Source organism: Hemitrygon akajei, chromosome 4 (genome assembly GCF_048418815.1).
Source record: "Hemitrygon akajei chromosome 4, sHemAka1.3, whole genome shotgun sequence".
Classification (NCBI taxonomy): Eukaryota; Metazoa; Chordata; class Chondrichthyes; order Myliobatiformes; family Dasyatidae; genus Hemitrygon; species Hemitrygon akajei.
The window spans coordinates 37,348,402-37,362,281 of NC_133127.1; the positions used below are offsets into that span (position 1 = coordinate 37,348,402).

The 13,880-nt window shown below is 43.9% G+C and overlaps 1 protein-coding gene across 1 annotated transcript; it reads right to left on the bottom strand.

Moving 5' to 3' along the window:
* Positions 1–339: 339 nt before the first annotated feature.
* LOC140726250 (uncharacterized) lies at positions 340–11,633 on the bottom strand. Its single transcript, XM_073042364.1, has 6 exons — positions 11,503–11,633; positions 11,003–11,239; positions 9,521–9,704; positions 7,864–8,022; positions 4,968–5,056; positions 340–3,921 (listed from the first exon to the last, which is right to left on the bottom strand). Exons 1-5 carry the CDS (start codon positions 11,546–11,548, stop codon positions 4,972–4,974), a joined length of 711 nt encoding a protein of 236 aa, XP_072898465.1. The 5' UTR covers positions 11,549–11,633; the 3' UTR covers positions 340–3,921; positions 4,968–4,971.
* Positions 11,634–13,880: the final 2,247 nt, after the last annotated feature.

Below are 13,880 nucleotides of genomic sequence, written 5' to 3' on the forward strand. Positions count from 1 at the left end.
TCGCCAGGACTTTTCTGTTTCTGTCATTATTTCACTGACTTTGTCACAAGAGTTGCTGTATTCAGATAAAGAGCCTTTGCCTGCCAAGGCTCTGACAAATACACCCCTATGTTTGCATGTTCCGAATCTTCCTGATATTTAATACTGGATCAGACACGGTATTCCATACCCATTCCCCAACCCTGCACTACACCCTTGTCCTTTCACTTTAACTTTCTAAATTTCGCCTGACGAGAATCCCCTGCCTACACTTATGTCCCTCCTTGTCTGCATTCCACATTTCAGCTTGTTTGGCCTCTAATCCAAGAACAATTCACAAAGCCCACACAAATGCATCAGTACTGGTGAATTCAAAGTGAATTTATTTTCAAAGTACACATATTTCACTGTATAATACTCTGAGATTTGTTTTCTTGCAGGCATTCACAGTAGAACCAAGTACAATAGAATCAATCGAAAACTACAAAGACTGGCGAACAACCAACGAGTAAAAGAAGACAAACTGTGCAGATACAACTAATAAATAAATAAACAAATAAATACATTAATTAATTAATGTTGTAGAGTCCTTGAAAGTGAGAGTTCAGTGTTGACGTGAGTGAAGTTATCCACGCTGTTTCAGAAACCTGATGGTTGCAAGGTAATAACTGCTCCTGAACCTGGTGGTGTGGGATCTAAGCCTTCAATAGAACCATAGAAACACAGAACATTACAGCACAGATACAGGCCTTCTGGCCCTTCTTGACTGTGCCTAGTCCCACTAACCTGCACCTGGACCATATCCCTCCATACACCTCTCATTCATGTACCTGTCCAAGATTTTCTTAAATATTATGTGAGCCTGCATTCACCACTTCAACTGGCAGCTTATTCCTCACTCCCACCGCTCTCTGTGTGAAGAAGCGCCCCCCAATGTTCCCTTTAAACTTTTCCCCCTTCACCCTTAATCCATGTCCTCTGTTTTTTTTCTCCCCTAGCCTCAGTGGAAAAAATACCTTCCTGATAGCAGCTGTGTGGGAAAGTTGTAACTTGTTGCTGTTCCTTTCTGCACCTTTGGCGCATCAGGTGGCAACCTTGTAATTTCTTCAGCATTTTTGTCTGTTTTTTCACAAGGCCAAATTGCTAGCTTGACGCTCAACCCTCCATGGATGGAAAGTGTGCAAGGGGCCACCTGGAGCACTCACCTGGAAGTCTGGTGTGGGTGCCACTACACTACCGGCTCATTGTTGAACGTTAAAGCAAACCTAACAGAATACGTCCAACTAACAGTGGGACCAAGGGAAAATGGTAGAAGTCTGAAAGCTCTTTATCCAAGTACAGAAAGCATTCATAACAGAGTGGGTGAATTACTGGGTCAAGTAAAACAAACGGTTGTGATATAGTCATACTGGAGGTATGGTTCCTGGTGAAAGAGAGGAGGAATGAGATCAGACATCGCCGATTTAAAGACAGAATGAAATTGAGGGACTGCGTCACTATTAGAGGCTTTATATTCTGGTGCTGAAGGTGTTTATTAAGATGCTGCATGGATCAGAGAGTGGATCCTAAAAAGGAGAGGATGGACAAACTTGGACTGTTTTCTCTGGAGCAGCAGAGGCCGAGAGGAGATCTAGTAGAAGTTTAAAAGATTTTGAAAGGCATAGATGGACTAAAGAGCCAGTATCTATTTTTCCTCAGGGACAAAATGTTTAACTGGAGGGCATGCATTTAAAGTGAGAGAGAGAGAGTGAGTGAGTGTGTGAGTGTGTGTGTGTGTGTGTCCGCCCGCCCAGAATTTGCTGCCAGGGATGATCATGGAGGCAAGTACAACAAAGGCATTTAAGAGGCTCTCTTAAATAGGCACATCAATGTGCGAAGAACAGAGGGATATGGACTTTCTGTACGCAGAAGGAATTAGTTGGGCATTGAACTGTGCTGTACCATTCTGGGTTTTTTTGTTCCTAAAGTATAACGATATCTTGTCTCAACAAGGAGTAATTAGACAAAGGAAATTATGTTAAAACAGGGAAAGCTTGGCATCGATGTCAAACATTTGACTCTAACTCTAAGGCATTGTGGACGGTGGTAGAAGAACAGCAAGTTATTGAACCTCTGGCTGCACCCACAGGGCGTGAGTGGTGAAAAGGCTGAAATAAGGCAAGAAATTTAAAATAGTTGAAGACGGTGATACAGGCCAGCAAGTAGAGACAGAAGTTAAAGTCGACTCACATCCGGACAAGAGCAAGTGAGGATTACTAGAGTTTACCAGCTGAAAAAGGAGCAAAGGAAGGAGCCACCATCACACTTACAGCCCTGATTTACAAGCTGAACTTTCATCAAGTACTGGGAAGTGAGAAAAGTCTGGTCTACTTCTGGCTAGCATGGTTCAATGGGCCAAACGGTCTCCTCCTGTACCACAGATGTCTAGTTATTCTGGGGAAGGGAATGGACTGGTCTCTGCTGCTAATGGAAAATGACAAGAAATTTGGAAGTGAAGAGGGTGAGACATGGAGAATGCCAAACCTATAGGCAACACCTTGTCACCATAAACGAGAAGGCTCACATCAACCACAGTTTGCTTTGTTGGGCTTTAATCTACACAAAAATGAACTCTGACAAACGGATCTCAATAAGAAACTCAATAAGCACTCAATTTTGTAACCCTTTTAACACAGGTCACTAAAGGGACTTTCAAAACTTCAAAAAGTCCCCAAGAGGTTTAGGTTCCACAAAGGTATTTGTAGAAAAGGAATAGTTTCCATTTTTAAAAAATGTTCTTTAAATAGACTGGATTCCTTCAGCCTAAAGAATGAAGAGCATTGTTCAGTTTATTTCTCAGAAGTATAAGTGTTGAAATGCCATATCCCTCATCAACACCAAGACAATGATAGAGATTCATTCAACTTTTTTTTAAATTGCAGAATATTTTAAATTTCAATACCATCTGTTTATTTGTAAAAATACACCATATATTTAAATAAATTTTAAATAACAAATAAATACTGATATATTAAGAAACCTTTGACAATTCCTGCACTCAAACTTTACATATTCCACTGATTTGAAGGCTGTAGAGAGAAGGCAGTGTTGGGAGCTTCACTGAGTGACCAACCCCCCCAATAGGGCAGTAGGGTTACTAAATTTCACAATTGCTGGCATGCAAGAGAGAAAGATTACTGATGAAGAAGCCTCATAGGATTCCTGGATCACAGCTACAATCCTAATTGAGTAATCCCTACTGATTGTGCCCATCCCAGCAATAAGCCTCAGTCTCTGGTGTCTCACATGAAATACCTACAGATTGTAAAAAGTTGTTTACATGAGTCAGATCCAGCACCTTTGCAGGTGAAATTTTATCCAACATATGGAGTAAGGTGGCCCACCTCCACACTGTGTGATCATAGGGAAGATGGGTGCCACTGGTCAGCATGGACCTGGTGGAGTGAACGATCTGTTTTCATGATGGTCTGCTTGTGGCTGCTCCACTGTGAGTCCTGCCCTGTGAACCTGCTCCTGGGAGGCAACAGCGTGGAGGAAAGCCTTTTCAGCAGGATGTTCTTCTGGCCAGTTTCTTCACCACCCATTTAATCTCCCTTTCTCCTTTAATCTCTCTGCCCTTGGAGAGCACCATGTTCAGCCACCTCCATGCCCATTCTGCATTTTCTCGCCAAACCTTCCTGCACCCTTTGATACATTACAAAATGCCAAAGATCTTTGTCTCCCTCTTTAGCTCAGTGTCAACTGTTGTCCACCAATATTTTGAGACACTAGTTTTTTTTTAAACTACATTATAGGCACTATAAGTTACAGACAGCTGAGCTTTAAAGTTTATAATTATTGCATACATCAAAAACAGTGACAGATACGAAGTAACTGGAGGGAGAGGTGGGCAGAAGTTGGATACATTGGTCTTCATTTTTCAGATGTCCAAAGTAGACCTTCCTGCAGAAACAAATTCATCATGAATTAACACCGTTTGAACCAACGGTAAGCATTCCATTCGCAATATATTAATAGATTCAGAGTCTGCGACCCATACAGTATGGGAACAAACCCTCAACCCACCAAGTCCATGGTAACCACTAAATACCCATTTTATACTAATCCCATGTCGTATTCTCTTCCCCCCACCGCACCCAGGTACCACCGCCCCCCCCCCCCCCCCCCCCACCTACACATCTAGGGCAATTTACAACAGCCAATTAACCAATTTTTCACATATCCCTAGCTATATACTGTGGCAAGCAAATTTTCAAAGAAAATTTGAAATCTTCCACCCCCCCCCACGTACACACACACACCTCAAGGATGTCATAGAGTACTGCAGAAAAGAGGCTCTTTAACCCATCTATTCAATGCTGAACTATTATTCTGCCTAGTCCCATTGACCTGCACGCAGACCATAGCACTCTATAACATCATCCAAATTTCACATAAGTGTTGAAATCAACCCCACATCTCCCACTTACACTAGCAGCTCATTCCACCCTCATGCTCCCCTTAAGCATTTCACTTTTCACCCATAACCCATGACTTCCATCCAACCTCAGTGGAAAAAGCCTGCTTGCATTACTCTATCTATACCCCTCATAATTCTGCATACCTCTATCAGAGACTGGGAAACTTTGGAGTGATCTAGAAGGATTTATGCAAGTAAATCAGGCAAAGATCTGATCCTCTTCACGTGATGAAAGAGAATTGCTGCCGCCCAGCTCAAACTGGAGGCAGAGAATGATCCTGATGAGGAACAGGCTACCTTCTAAAGAAACTTCTGACCAACTGACTTCCTTCAAAACCCCTCAACTTAAAATTTCCTTTGAAAATCATTCCTTCCAGAATTAATTCTTATTTTTGTCCTTTTGCTGAAGCTCAGAGCCCACAGACTAACCTGCGCAGGTCTGGTGATCAAACACTGCAAGGTTCACTTTATAGACCGGCTTGGCATCTAACTATCCTCTGTCACTGAACCTACCAGGAAAGTTACTTACATTTCTAAACCACAATTCCATTTTCAGATCTCAGTTTCTGCTTCTCCTCATTCGTGGTTTCACCTTCAACTCTCATTTTTCTTCTTAAACTGCAACAAAAAAAAAAGTCAAGTTACAGAAACCGGAATGAAAGCATAACAACTCAGCACGAGGCAAAAAGGAATCTGTTGCTAGGGAGAGGGACATGATCGGGCTTGCGAAGAGGATGAAAGCCAGTTGGAACAGATGGAACAAGCAGCCTGTTTCTGTGTATTTTAAAGAAGATTATTTTTATTTGTCACATGAACACCGAAACATACAGTGAAATGTGCCATTTGTGTCAACAGGCAACACAGTCTGAATGTGCGCTGGGGGCAGCCTGCAAATGTCGCCATGTTTCTGGCGCCAAAACATCGTGCCCACAATTTACAAACCCTAACTCATACGTATTTGGAATTTGGGAGGAAACCGGAGCACTTGGAAGAAACCCAAGTGGTCACAGGGAGAATTACGGTGACCAGTGGTGTGCCTCAGGGATCTGTTCTGGGACCCCTACACTTTGTGATTTTTATAAATGACCTGGAAGAGGAAGTGGAGGGATGGGTTCGTAAATTTACTGATGACACAAAGGTTGGGGGTGTTGTGGATAGTGTGGAGGGCTGTCAGAGGTTACAAAGGGACATTGATAGGATGCAAAACTGGGCTGAGAAGTGGCAGATGAAGTTCAACCCAGATAAGTGTGAGGTGGTTCATTTTAGTAGGTCAAATATGATGGCAGAATATAGCATTAATGGCAGTGTGGAGGATCAGAGGGATCTTGGGGTCCGTATCCAAAGCTGCTACACAGGTTGACTCTGTGGTTAAGACATACAGTGTATTGGCCTTCATCAATCATGAGTTTAAGAGCCGAGAAGTAATGTTGCAGCTATATAAGACCCTGGTCAGACCCCACTTTGAGTACTGGGCTCAGTTCTGGTCGCCTCACTACAGGAAGGATGTGGAAACCATAGAAAGGGTGCAGAGGAGATTTACAAGGATGTTGCCTGGATTGGGGAGCATGCCTTATGAGAATAGGTTGAATGAACTTGGCCTTTTCTCCTTGGAGCGATGGAGGATGAGAGGTAACCTGATAGAGGTATACTAGATATTGAGAGGCATTGATGGTGTGGATAGTCAGAGGCTTTTCCCCAGGATTGAAATGGCTAGCACGAGGGCACAGTTTTAAGGGGCTTGGAAGTAGGTACAGAGGAGATGTCAGAGGTAAGTGTTTTTTGAAAACAGAGAGTGGTGAGTACATGGAAAGGGTCTTGGAGCTTACATGGAGCTTAGAAAAATAGAGGGCTATGAGTAAGCCTAGGTAGTTCTAAGGCAGGGACATGTTTGGCACAGCTTTGTGGGCTGAAGGGCCTGTATGGTGCTGTGGGTTTTCTATGTTTCTATATAATTAGAAACTCCTTATTAGATGGCAGCTGAAAGTGAACTACAGTCACCAGCACTGCAAAGCTTTACCCTAGTGCGCTGCCCATTTGATGCAATGGTCTGGTTTCAGAACTCTTGTGACATTATAGAAAACAGCCCAGAGGTGCTGCAGTTGTTTCCTGAAAAATTTTCACTCCAGGAATATGTTTCAACAGGTTCCAGAGACAGAACATAAGGTAATTTGAATGTTCCAACCATGATTGACATCCCCACCACAAAAGTGCAGATCTGTCCAATAATAACTTCAACAATAAAGTTAACAATTTTGAAGTTGCCAGTTATAGCTTCTTGCATGCTTTATTTTGCCACTCCTCACTGGTTGACAGTTCATGAAGAAGCACCAAAAGACAAAGGTAAAATAATAATTAGAGTCATACACTTAGAAACAGGCCCTTTGGTCTGTTCTAGCCTTCTTCAGGCCCCTTTGATGGAAGGAAGCTTACTGATGAAAACAAAAGTTTTGTTTGTTGAGCCCAGGATATGCCCTATGGAATTAGAGTAATGATCTGAGGCTGGGGTGATTGACATCCAACAACAATTTTCTGTGTGACACGATCACTGGAGTTTCCCCTCGATATCCAGGGGATTCAGTTGTACAGGATTTCCTGAGGCTGCGCCTCATTGCCTTGTCGAAGGCAGTCACAGGCACCTCACCTCTGGAGTTCAGCTCTTAGGTCCACATTTGGACCAAGGCTATGATGAGGCTCTGGAGGAAGAGATGCTGGTGAAGACCACACTGTGCATTGACAACAGGCTATGATGAGTCATTGATGGTTAATAGCATTGTCATCCCTATGCTGAGAATTGAGAGCAGATATTAAACAGGTTGGAGATTGTTGCTGTTTTTGGCAAGCAGGACATACCCAACAATATGGAAAATTACGCAGGTAGTTGCCAGAGTTGTGATTGTATGAACACAATTTGGCTAGGAGCACAGTCCTTACTGGGGGAGGTGCAGGTTCACATCACACAGCTGGAATGTTGTCTGCTCCCTTGCCCTATCCATACTCTCAGCCATTTATCAATACCATGGAATAAATGGGAATGTGTGAAGGCTGCAGTGCCTGAGATCTCAGGAGGAAAGCGGAGGTGGATCACTCTCCTCAGCACTTGTGACCGAACACACTTGTGAGTGCTTCAGCCTTGGCTCCAGCTCCCACAGGCTGGATCCTGTGTCGTTGAGGATGGGGATGCTCTTGGAACCTCCTCCTCCTCCTCCTCCTCCCATTAGTGGAGGAATTGTCCAGCACAATTCATAACCAGATGTGGTGGGGCTGCAGAGCTGCAGTCCACCCTATTGGCTATATGACATTTAGCAAAGCAAGCTACACTTACACAGCCTTATTCAGCATATCCAGCAGACACATGTGCAGGGCAGATTTGAGATGTAGGAGTTTCTAGCGCACAAGTTCAATAAAGCTTCTCGGGTTATACTTACAGCAATGTCACGGCAACTGTCACAGTGGTTAGTGTGAAGATGGCCAGAGCAACACCTACAACTATCAGCGTAACGGAGAGACCATGGAACTGCTTCTTGTTTTTGCTGGTGTGCAATGCTTGTATCCCACAGCGCTCGTTCTGATATCCAGGAAGACATCTGCACAGGAGGGACAGCAATCAGAATTTTTTAAAAGTCAGCAGGGATGAAAATGGAAATGATGAAATGACCATTATTTAGTGTGGAGCTAAGATTTACAAGTCTAGAGTACTAACAGAGTTCTAGCCTCCATATTACAAAAGCATCCAAGTTGGTTTACAAGTATTTTTACCAGTATAAGAGACCTTATGATAATCAGTAAGAGATCAATGCCTGGGAGTTCAATATTTAGAAGTGAGAGGTGGACTGGGGGGGGATCTTAAGGGCTTCAGTAGAATAGATGTGGAGAAAATATTTCCGTATGTGGAAGAGCAAACCTAGGGTAATGAGTACAAGATACTAATAAATGCAGCAGGGAACTCAGAGCCTAGAGGGCTGAGAATGACCCCACAGCAAAGAGTTGATGTGAATAGTAATCAATCATATTAACAGCGTTTAGGATCAACAGAATTTGGAGACACTGATAGATGTCACCTTTGGGTCATTGTAGAGGGGTGTGGGAGAATATTGTTGTCGAGCAGAACCAGTAAAGCAGAGGACTGAACACAATCTTATTCTTTAGTATTTCCCAGTATTTAATAAACTCATTTTGGACAGTAAACCCTGCATAACTCTTCCACTGCACACCAAAGCTACCTGCACGCGCAGAGAGACATGTGGAGATAAGAGGATTTTAACTGGAGGCTCTTTGAAAAAGGGTCAATAAAACTCTGGCTTGAAAAAGAAGAATACCAAAGTTTGGTGAGTAAAAGGCAAAAAGTTGGTGGAACAGCAGTTTGTCTTCTTCCCAGTAATAGCTGAGGACCACATCCCAGTCATCAGCACAGGGTAGCCCACATTGGCTGTAGAAACACCATAATACTGTGAGTGTTAAATATCACACCCCACTCCCTGGTCCTACTGTAGCAGAGGCATGCATTAAACCAAAGCAGATACTTTTCAGGGAATGTATTGCAATATCAGAAACATAACGGATTCATTTTTGCACATCAGGCGTGTCCAGAGAGAGAAAAAAAAATCAACTTCTCAAGCCTTTGAGGCCACAATTGAAAACATTAAGGCAGATCAACAAACCAAAGCCAACAAGGATTAAGAGCTTAAAGGGAGAGTGGATGTGTGGAGTTCAAACATCAGTCATGAAATAATGAGATAGCAGTACAAGCTCAAGGGCCAAATGGCCTTCTCTGTTTTAATATTACAACATACAAGGTTGCCAGCCATCTTCAATCACAATTGGATTGGCAAAGCTCCCTGACAAACCATGCTTGACATCAAGCCCTGGGCAGTGAGGACCAAAGCTTGATGCAATAGACAGGAAATGGGGAGGCAGTAGTATAGGGAGGAAATTCCTAGGCAGCAGGCCAAACACAGCACTAAATTTTTAACTATTCTGTAAAACACACTTCCTGCATTTAAAAGGGACTGCTAGCCACCCTTATATAGAAGCAGAATATAAACTCATGATTTAGTATGTGCCCTAATGCGGGGTTTCACTTACATACAAGAGGGCTTATTCAGTTCTTTCAGGTATTTGCACTTTCCATGGATGCAGTAATCCTTGTAAATGGTTTTGCAGGGATTTCGCTTCCTTTTTCCATTTTTATTTTTCTTCCTCTTGCCCTTAAGATTTTTTGAGTTATTTTTCTTTTGGTCTTTGCCTTCGGGCTTCACAACAGCTTGAACTGCAAGCACAAGTCAACAGATGTTATTGAAAAGTGGTCCACAAACTCTTCTCATATACCAACAACGTAAAACACAGAATAAATTTCCCTCTGTGCATTATATCACAAACACGCACACAAGCAAACACAGATCAATTACATTTCTAGATTTTATACAAATCATCCGTCCCCAGTAACATTCTCCGTAACTTCTACAGCACCAGAGGCCATTCTGCCCATTTTTTCCATCACAACAAAAAAAAAACAGACTTGGAGACCAACCCTACCTCCTGATCCATAACCCTCGAAGGTGGCAAGGACCTGGGCAGGGACTTCCAAACAACCTCTGCCACACATTAGCCAAACAAAAAAAAACTTTCCTTAAATCCCTTCCTATATGCTTTGCTATCTTGGTAAAGATAATCAGAAGCCCCCACACATCCCTGGAATTCTCCTTTCTCCCACCTCCCAGCAGGCAGAAGGTACAGAAGCCTGAAAGGCTGTACCACCAGGCTGAAGGACAACTGTTATCAGACTGTTGAACTTGTAGGATAAGATGGACTTTTGACCTCACAATCTACCTAATGCACCTAATTTTCTGCCTGTCTTTTCTCTGTAACTATAACACAATATTCTGTTATTCTGTTATCAATATGCCTCAACATCACTTCCCTAATCTCTCCTCATGTCACTTGTAGTTCAAATGCCTGTCTATCTCTAATCATTCCCTCCAGCTGCCGATGGGCCAGATATGCTTAAGTGAGTCAGAGTTTTATTCTGAATGCATAAAGCATCCTGCCTAGCTTCAGCATGCATGGAAGTTTGATTGGCACAAATCGGACTAATGCATCCTGGCAGATTGGGATGGTGGAAAGAGGGGACAATTTAAGCACATACCAACAACTAACAAGACTTTAATTTCAAAATTCTACCTCCTGCGGAATTTGGGTATTACTTTTCATCTCAATAGGGTAAGTAACAGTAGATTCACTTGCGGATTTGTTCTGAAAACCGGTCCAAGAGCTACAATGCCAAATTCTAGCACAACACCTCCTTACACTCGCTCCAGGTAAAATCAGGTGCACCGTTTATTCCTTGCAACCAGTTTAGTTAATGATTTTACAAGTTGGCCAGCAATTGTCTATTGCCCGTCCCAACCTACCCGGAGGGAAATGGCAAGGAGTTAAGCTCTGGGTGCTTCGAACCAATCAACAGTTATCTTAAACATCAAACATAGACGGTAAAGGTACTCTGAAACTGACGGAACGTCCTGCTTTAAAACAATGCGCTGAAGGTAATATTATTGAGAGCTTATTGACCTTTTGCTGATGACGTTACGTCGTAAAGCTCTTCCGACCCCGAGAGCTCATAGTCTTCTGAATAATCCTCCTCATCATCCTCCTCCGCCTCCTCTTCCTCAGAGTCCGTAAATCGCTCAGGGACGAGTTGCGGGGTCACACCATGGCTGATGGTGGAGACACTGGAATCTGGAACCCCCAACGCCGGCACTGCTTTACTTTCCTCCTCGTCCCGAGGAGATCCCCTAACTGTGCAACCTAAATACAGAAGCGATCAGGATTTTTAAAAATCAAAAATTTGAAACATTTAGCGAACACAACGCGACAATCCTGGCGCGAGGCATAAGTCCGTGGAAAAAGCAAAATGCTTTTTAGGAGACCCTCAGGATCTCCTAACCTCTAGCCAGAGAGAGTGCAAGGCGGTGAACCTTTCCTATTAACAGTTGGGTTTGACAGCCCCAAATTCTCTTTACCTCGCATGAAGATTGCAAAGATCAAATAGGCGAGCGTTGTGCTTTTACCTGCAGTTAGCAGCAGAGCGAACAGCGTGATGTGCAGCCTGCCCATATTCAGCAGCGAGCGAGGATCAGCCAGGTGTGCGGAATACCTGCCCTTATTCACCCGCTATAAGCGCGCATTCACACCCTGTGACGTCACCGCCCCGCCCCCGCGCCCTCGGGCGACGCCGTCACCGCAGAGCGGAGAAAGTTTGTGAATGAATCCTAAACCGAGAGATTGAGCAAAGCAGCTGGGGCAGGGCAGTGGAGTTGGAGTGCCGTTACTGAGGGAACGACACTGTTTGTGAGGGGCGGTACTGAGGGAGCGCCGCGCTGTGGGGGGGGGGGGGGGCATGAGGAAGGATCGCCGCACGGTGGGAGGCGCAGTACTGAGGGAATGCCACACTGTAGGAGAGGCGGTACTGAGGGAGCGCCACAATGTCAGAGGAGTAAGTTTCTCCAGATGAGCTGTTTTACTTCTCAGGGGGAGAGGTTCTATTAGACACAGCTAACCTTCAAAATCAGACCCTGAGACAGATATTCTGGTGAACATAGCAAATGCCTATTATGGAATCTTTCTGCACATTGACAGGTCACTTCTTTGGCTATGGACACCACAAAAGTCATCAACTAGTTGTAATGTACTCTGGGATTGCCAGTTGATGGAGCTGGCTACAAGAGGGCAATCAGCTTGTTTGTTGAGGTATATATTTGTCTAGGTTATCTGCACAGTGCGTGCAAACAATCCAGAGTGTTCTGTTGCTATCTAGGGGCCAGATGGGTGAGGGGTGAGAACAGCCTGCCTGCAGTTGGCCTTAATCACCACAGGAGCCAATGACTGCGCCCAATGAACACACAGTGTGCAGCCAACCCAGAGTGGTGGTCTGTTGGCCTCCTCTTGTGGCAAGAGGTGGTGTTCTAGGGGTTACACAAATCTCAACAGGCTCTCTGGAGGCATAGTGCTACGGGAGGGTCACACTGCTGGCTGTCCTATCTTTCAGACTGAATGGTGGTGGTGGGTTTAACATGTTCCGGCACCAGTTCAAGCCTGTTGCCCAGCTCTGGTCTCTCAATACACATCACTGAAATGTGCTGTCATGCCATAATCACGTTGTGGGTTATTTCTCAGCAAAAAAAAAGCTGCTTTGTACAGTGACCACACTTCACAGATAACTTCCTGTCTGTGGGGATCTAATTAGCAGTGTGAACCTTGTCCCCATCCTGTCAAAGGATGAGAACACATGTCAGTTCAGGTCAGTGGATGACTTTTATGACTTGTATTAATCATTAACCATTGTGGCCGTGACTAATTGTAATATTGATTCTCTATGGTTACAGAATCTCTGAAACACATGGAAGGAGGTTGTTCATAAAGACCATTTTAAGGGAGCAAACATCAAACTGCTGGTAGAACTGAGGGGTCAGGAAGCAACTGATGAGACAAAGTGGTAGTCAACGTTTTAGGTCCTACCAGGAGGATCTAGACCAGTAATAATACTCTTAAATGCTGCAGGAACTCACCAGGTCAGGCAGCAAGCTATGAGGGGGAATGTTGAAGAGTCATACAGCACAGAAACTTCAGATGTGGTCTCCTCATTATTGGAAGGATATGGGAGCTTCAAAGAGAGGGCAGAGGAGATTTACCAGGATGCTGCCTGGTTTAGAGCGCATGTCTTATGAGGAAAGGTTGAGCGAGTAAGACTTTTCTCTTTGGAGTGAAGGTAGATGAGAGGTGACTTGATAGAGGTGTGTAAGTTGAAAAGAGACATAGACAGAGTGGACAGTCAGCACATTTTTCCCAGGTTGGCAATGGCCCATATGACAGGGCATAATTTAAAGGTGATTGGAGAAAAGTATAAGGGGGGGGGGGGGTATCAGAGATAAGCTTTTTACACAGAGTGATAATTACATGGAACACACTGCCAGGGGTTATGGTAGAGGCTGATACATTAGGGACATTTAAGAGACTCTTAAGAGACATTTAGGATGAAAGAAAAATGGAGGACTATGTGGGAAGAAAGGTTAGATGATCTTGGAATAAGTTAAAAGGTTGATACAACATTGTGAGCCAAAGGGCCAGTACTGTGCTGTACCATTCAATGTTCTGTATTCTATGTAATAAGGCTTTTGACCCAACTTGTCCATCCTTACCCAAAAGCTAGTCCCATTTGCCTGCACTTGGCCCATAATCTTCTAATGTACATCAAATGCAAGTTGAAACTTGCCGAATATTGAGACCTGGAGGAGATACTTCCATTAATGTGAGAAATTAGGATCCGAGGGCAGAGCCTCAGAAGAAAGGGGCTTCCCTTTGAAATTGAGATGAGAAGGAACTTCCTCAGCTAGAGGGCGAGGAATCTGTGGAATTTGGTACCACAGAGGGCTGTAGAGGCTAAGTCATT

Coding starts and splice junctions, on each gene's coding strand:
- LOC140726250 (XM_073042364.1), bottom strand. CDS start 11,548: ATGGGCAGGCTGCACATCACGCTGTTCGCTCTGCTGCTAACTGCAG. Junction 11,240..11,502: donor CGCTCTGCTGCTAACTGCAG/GTAAAAGCACAA, acceptor TTCTGTATTTAG/GTTGCACAGTTAGGGGATCT. Junction 5,057..7,863: donor ACAGTTGCCGTGACATTGCT/GTAAGTATAACC, acceptor TTTTTGTTGCAG/TTTAAGAAGAAAAATGAGAG.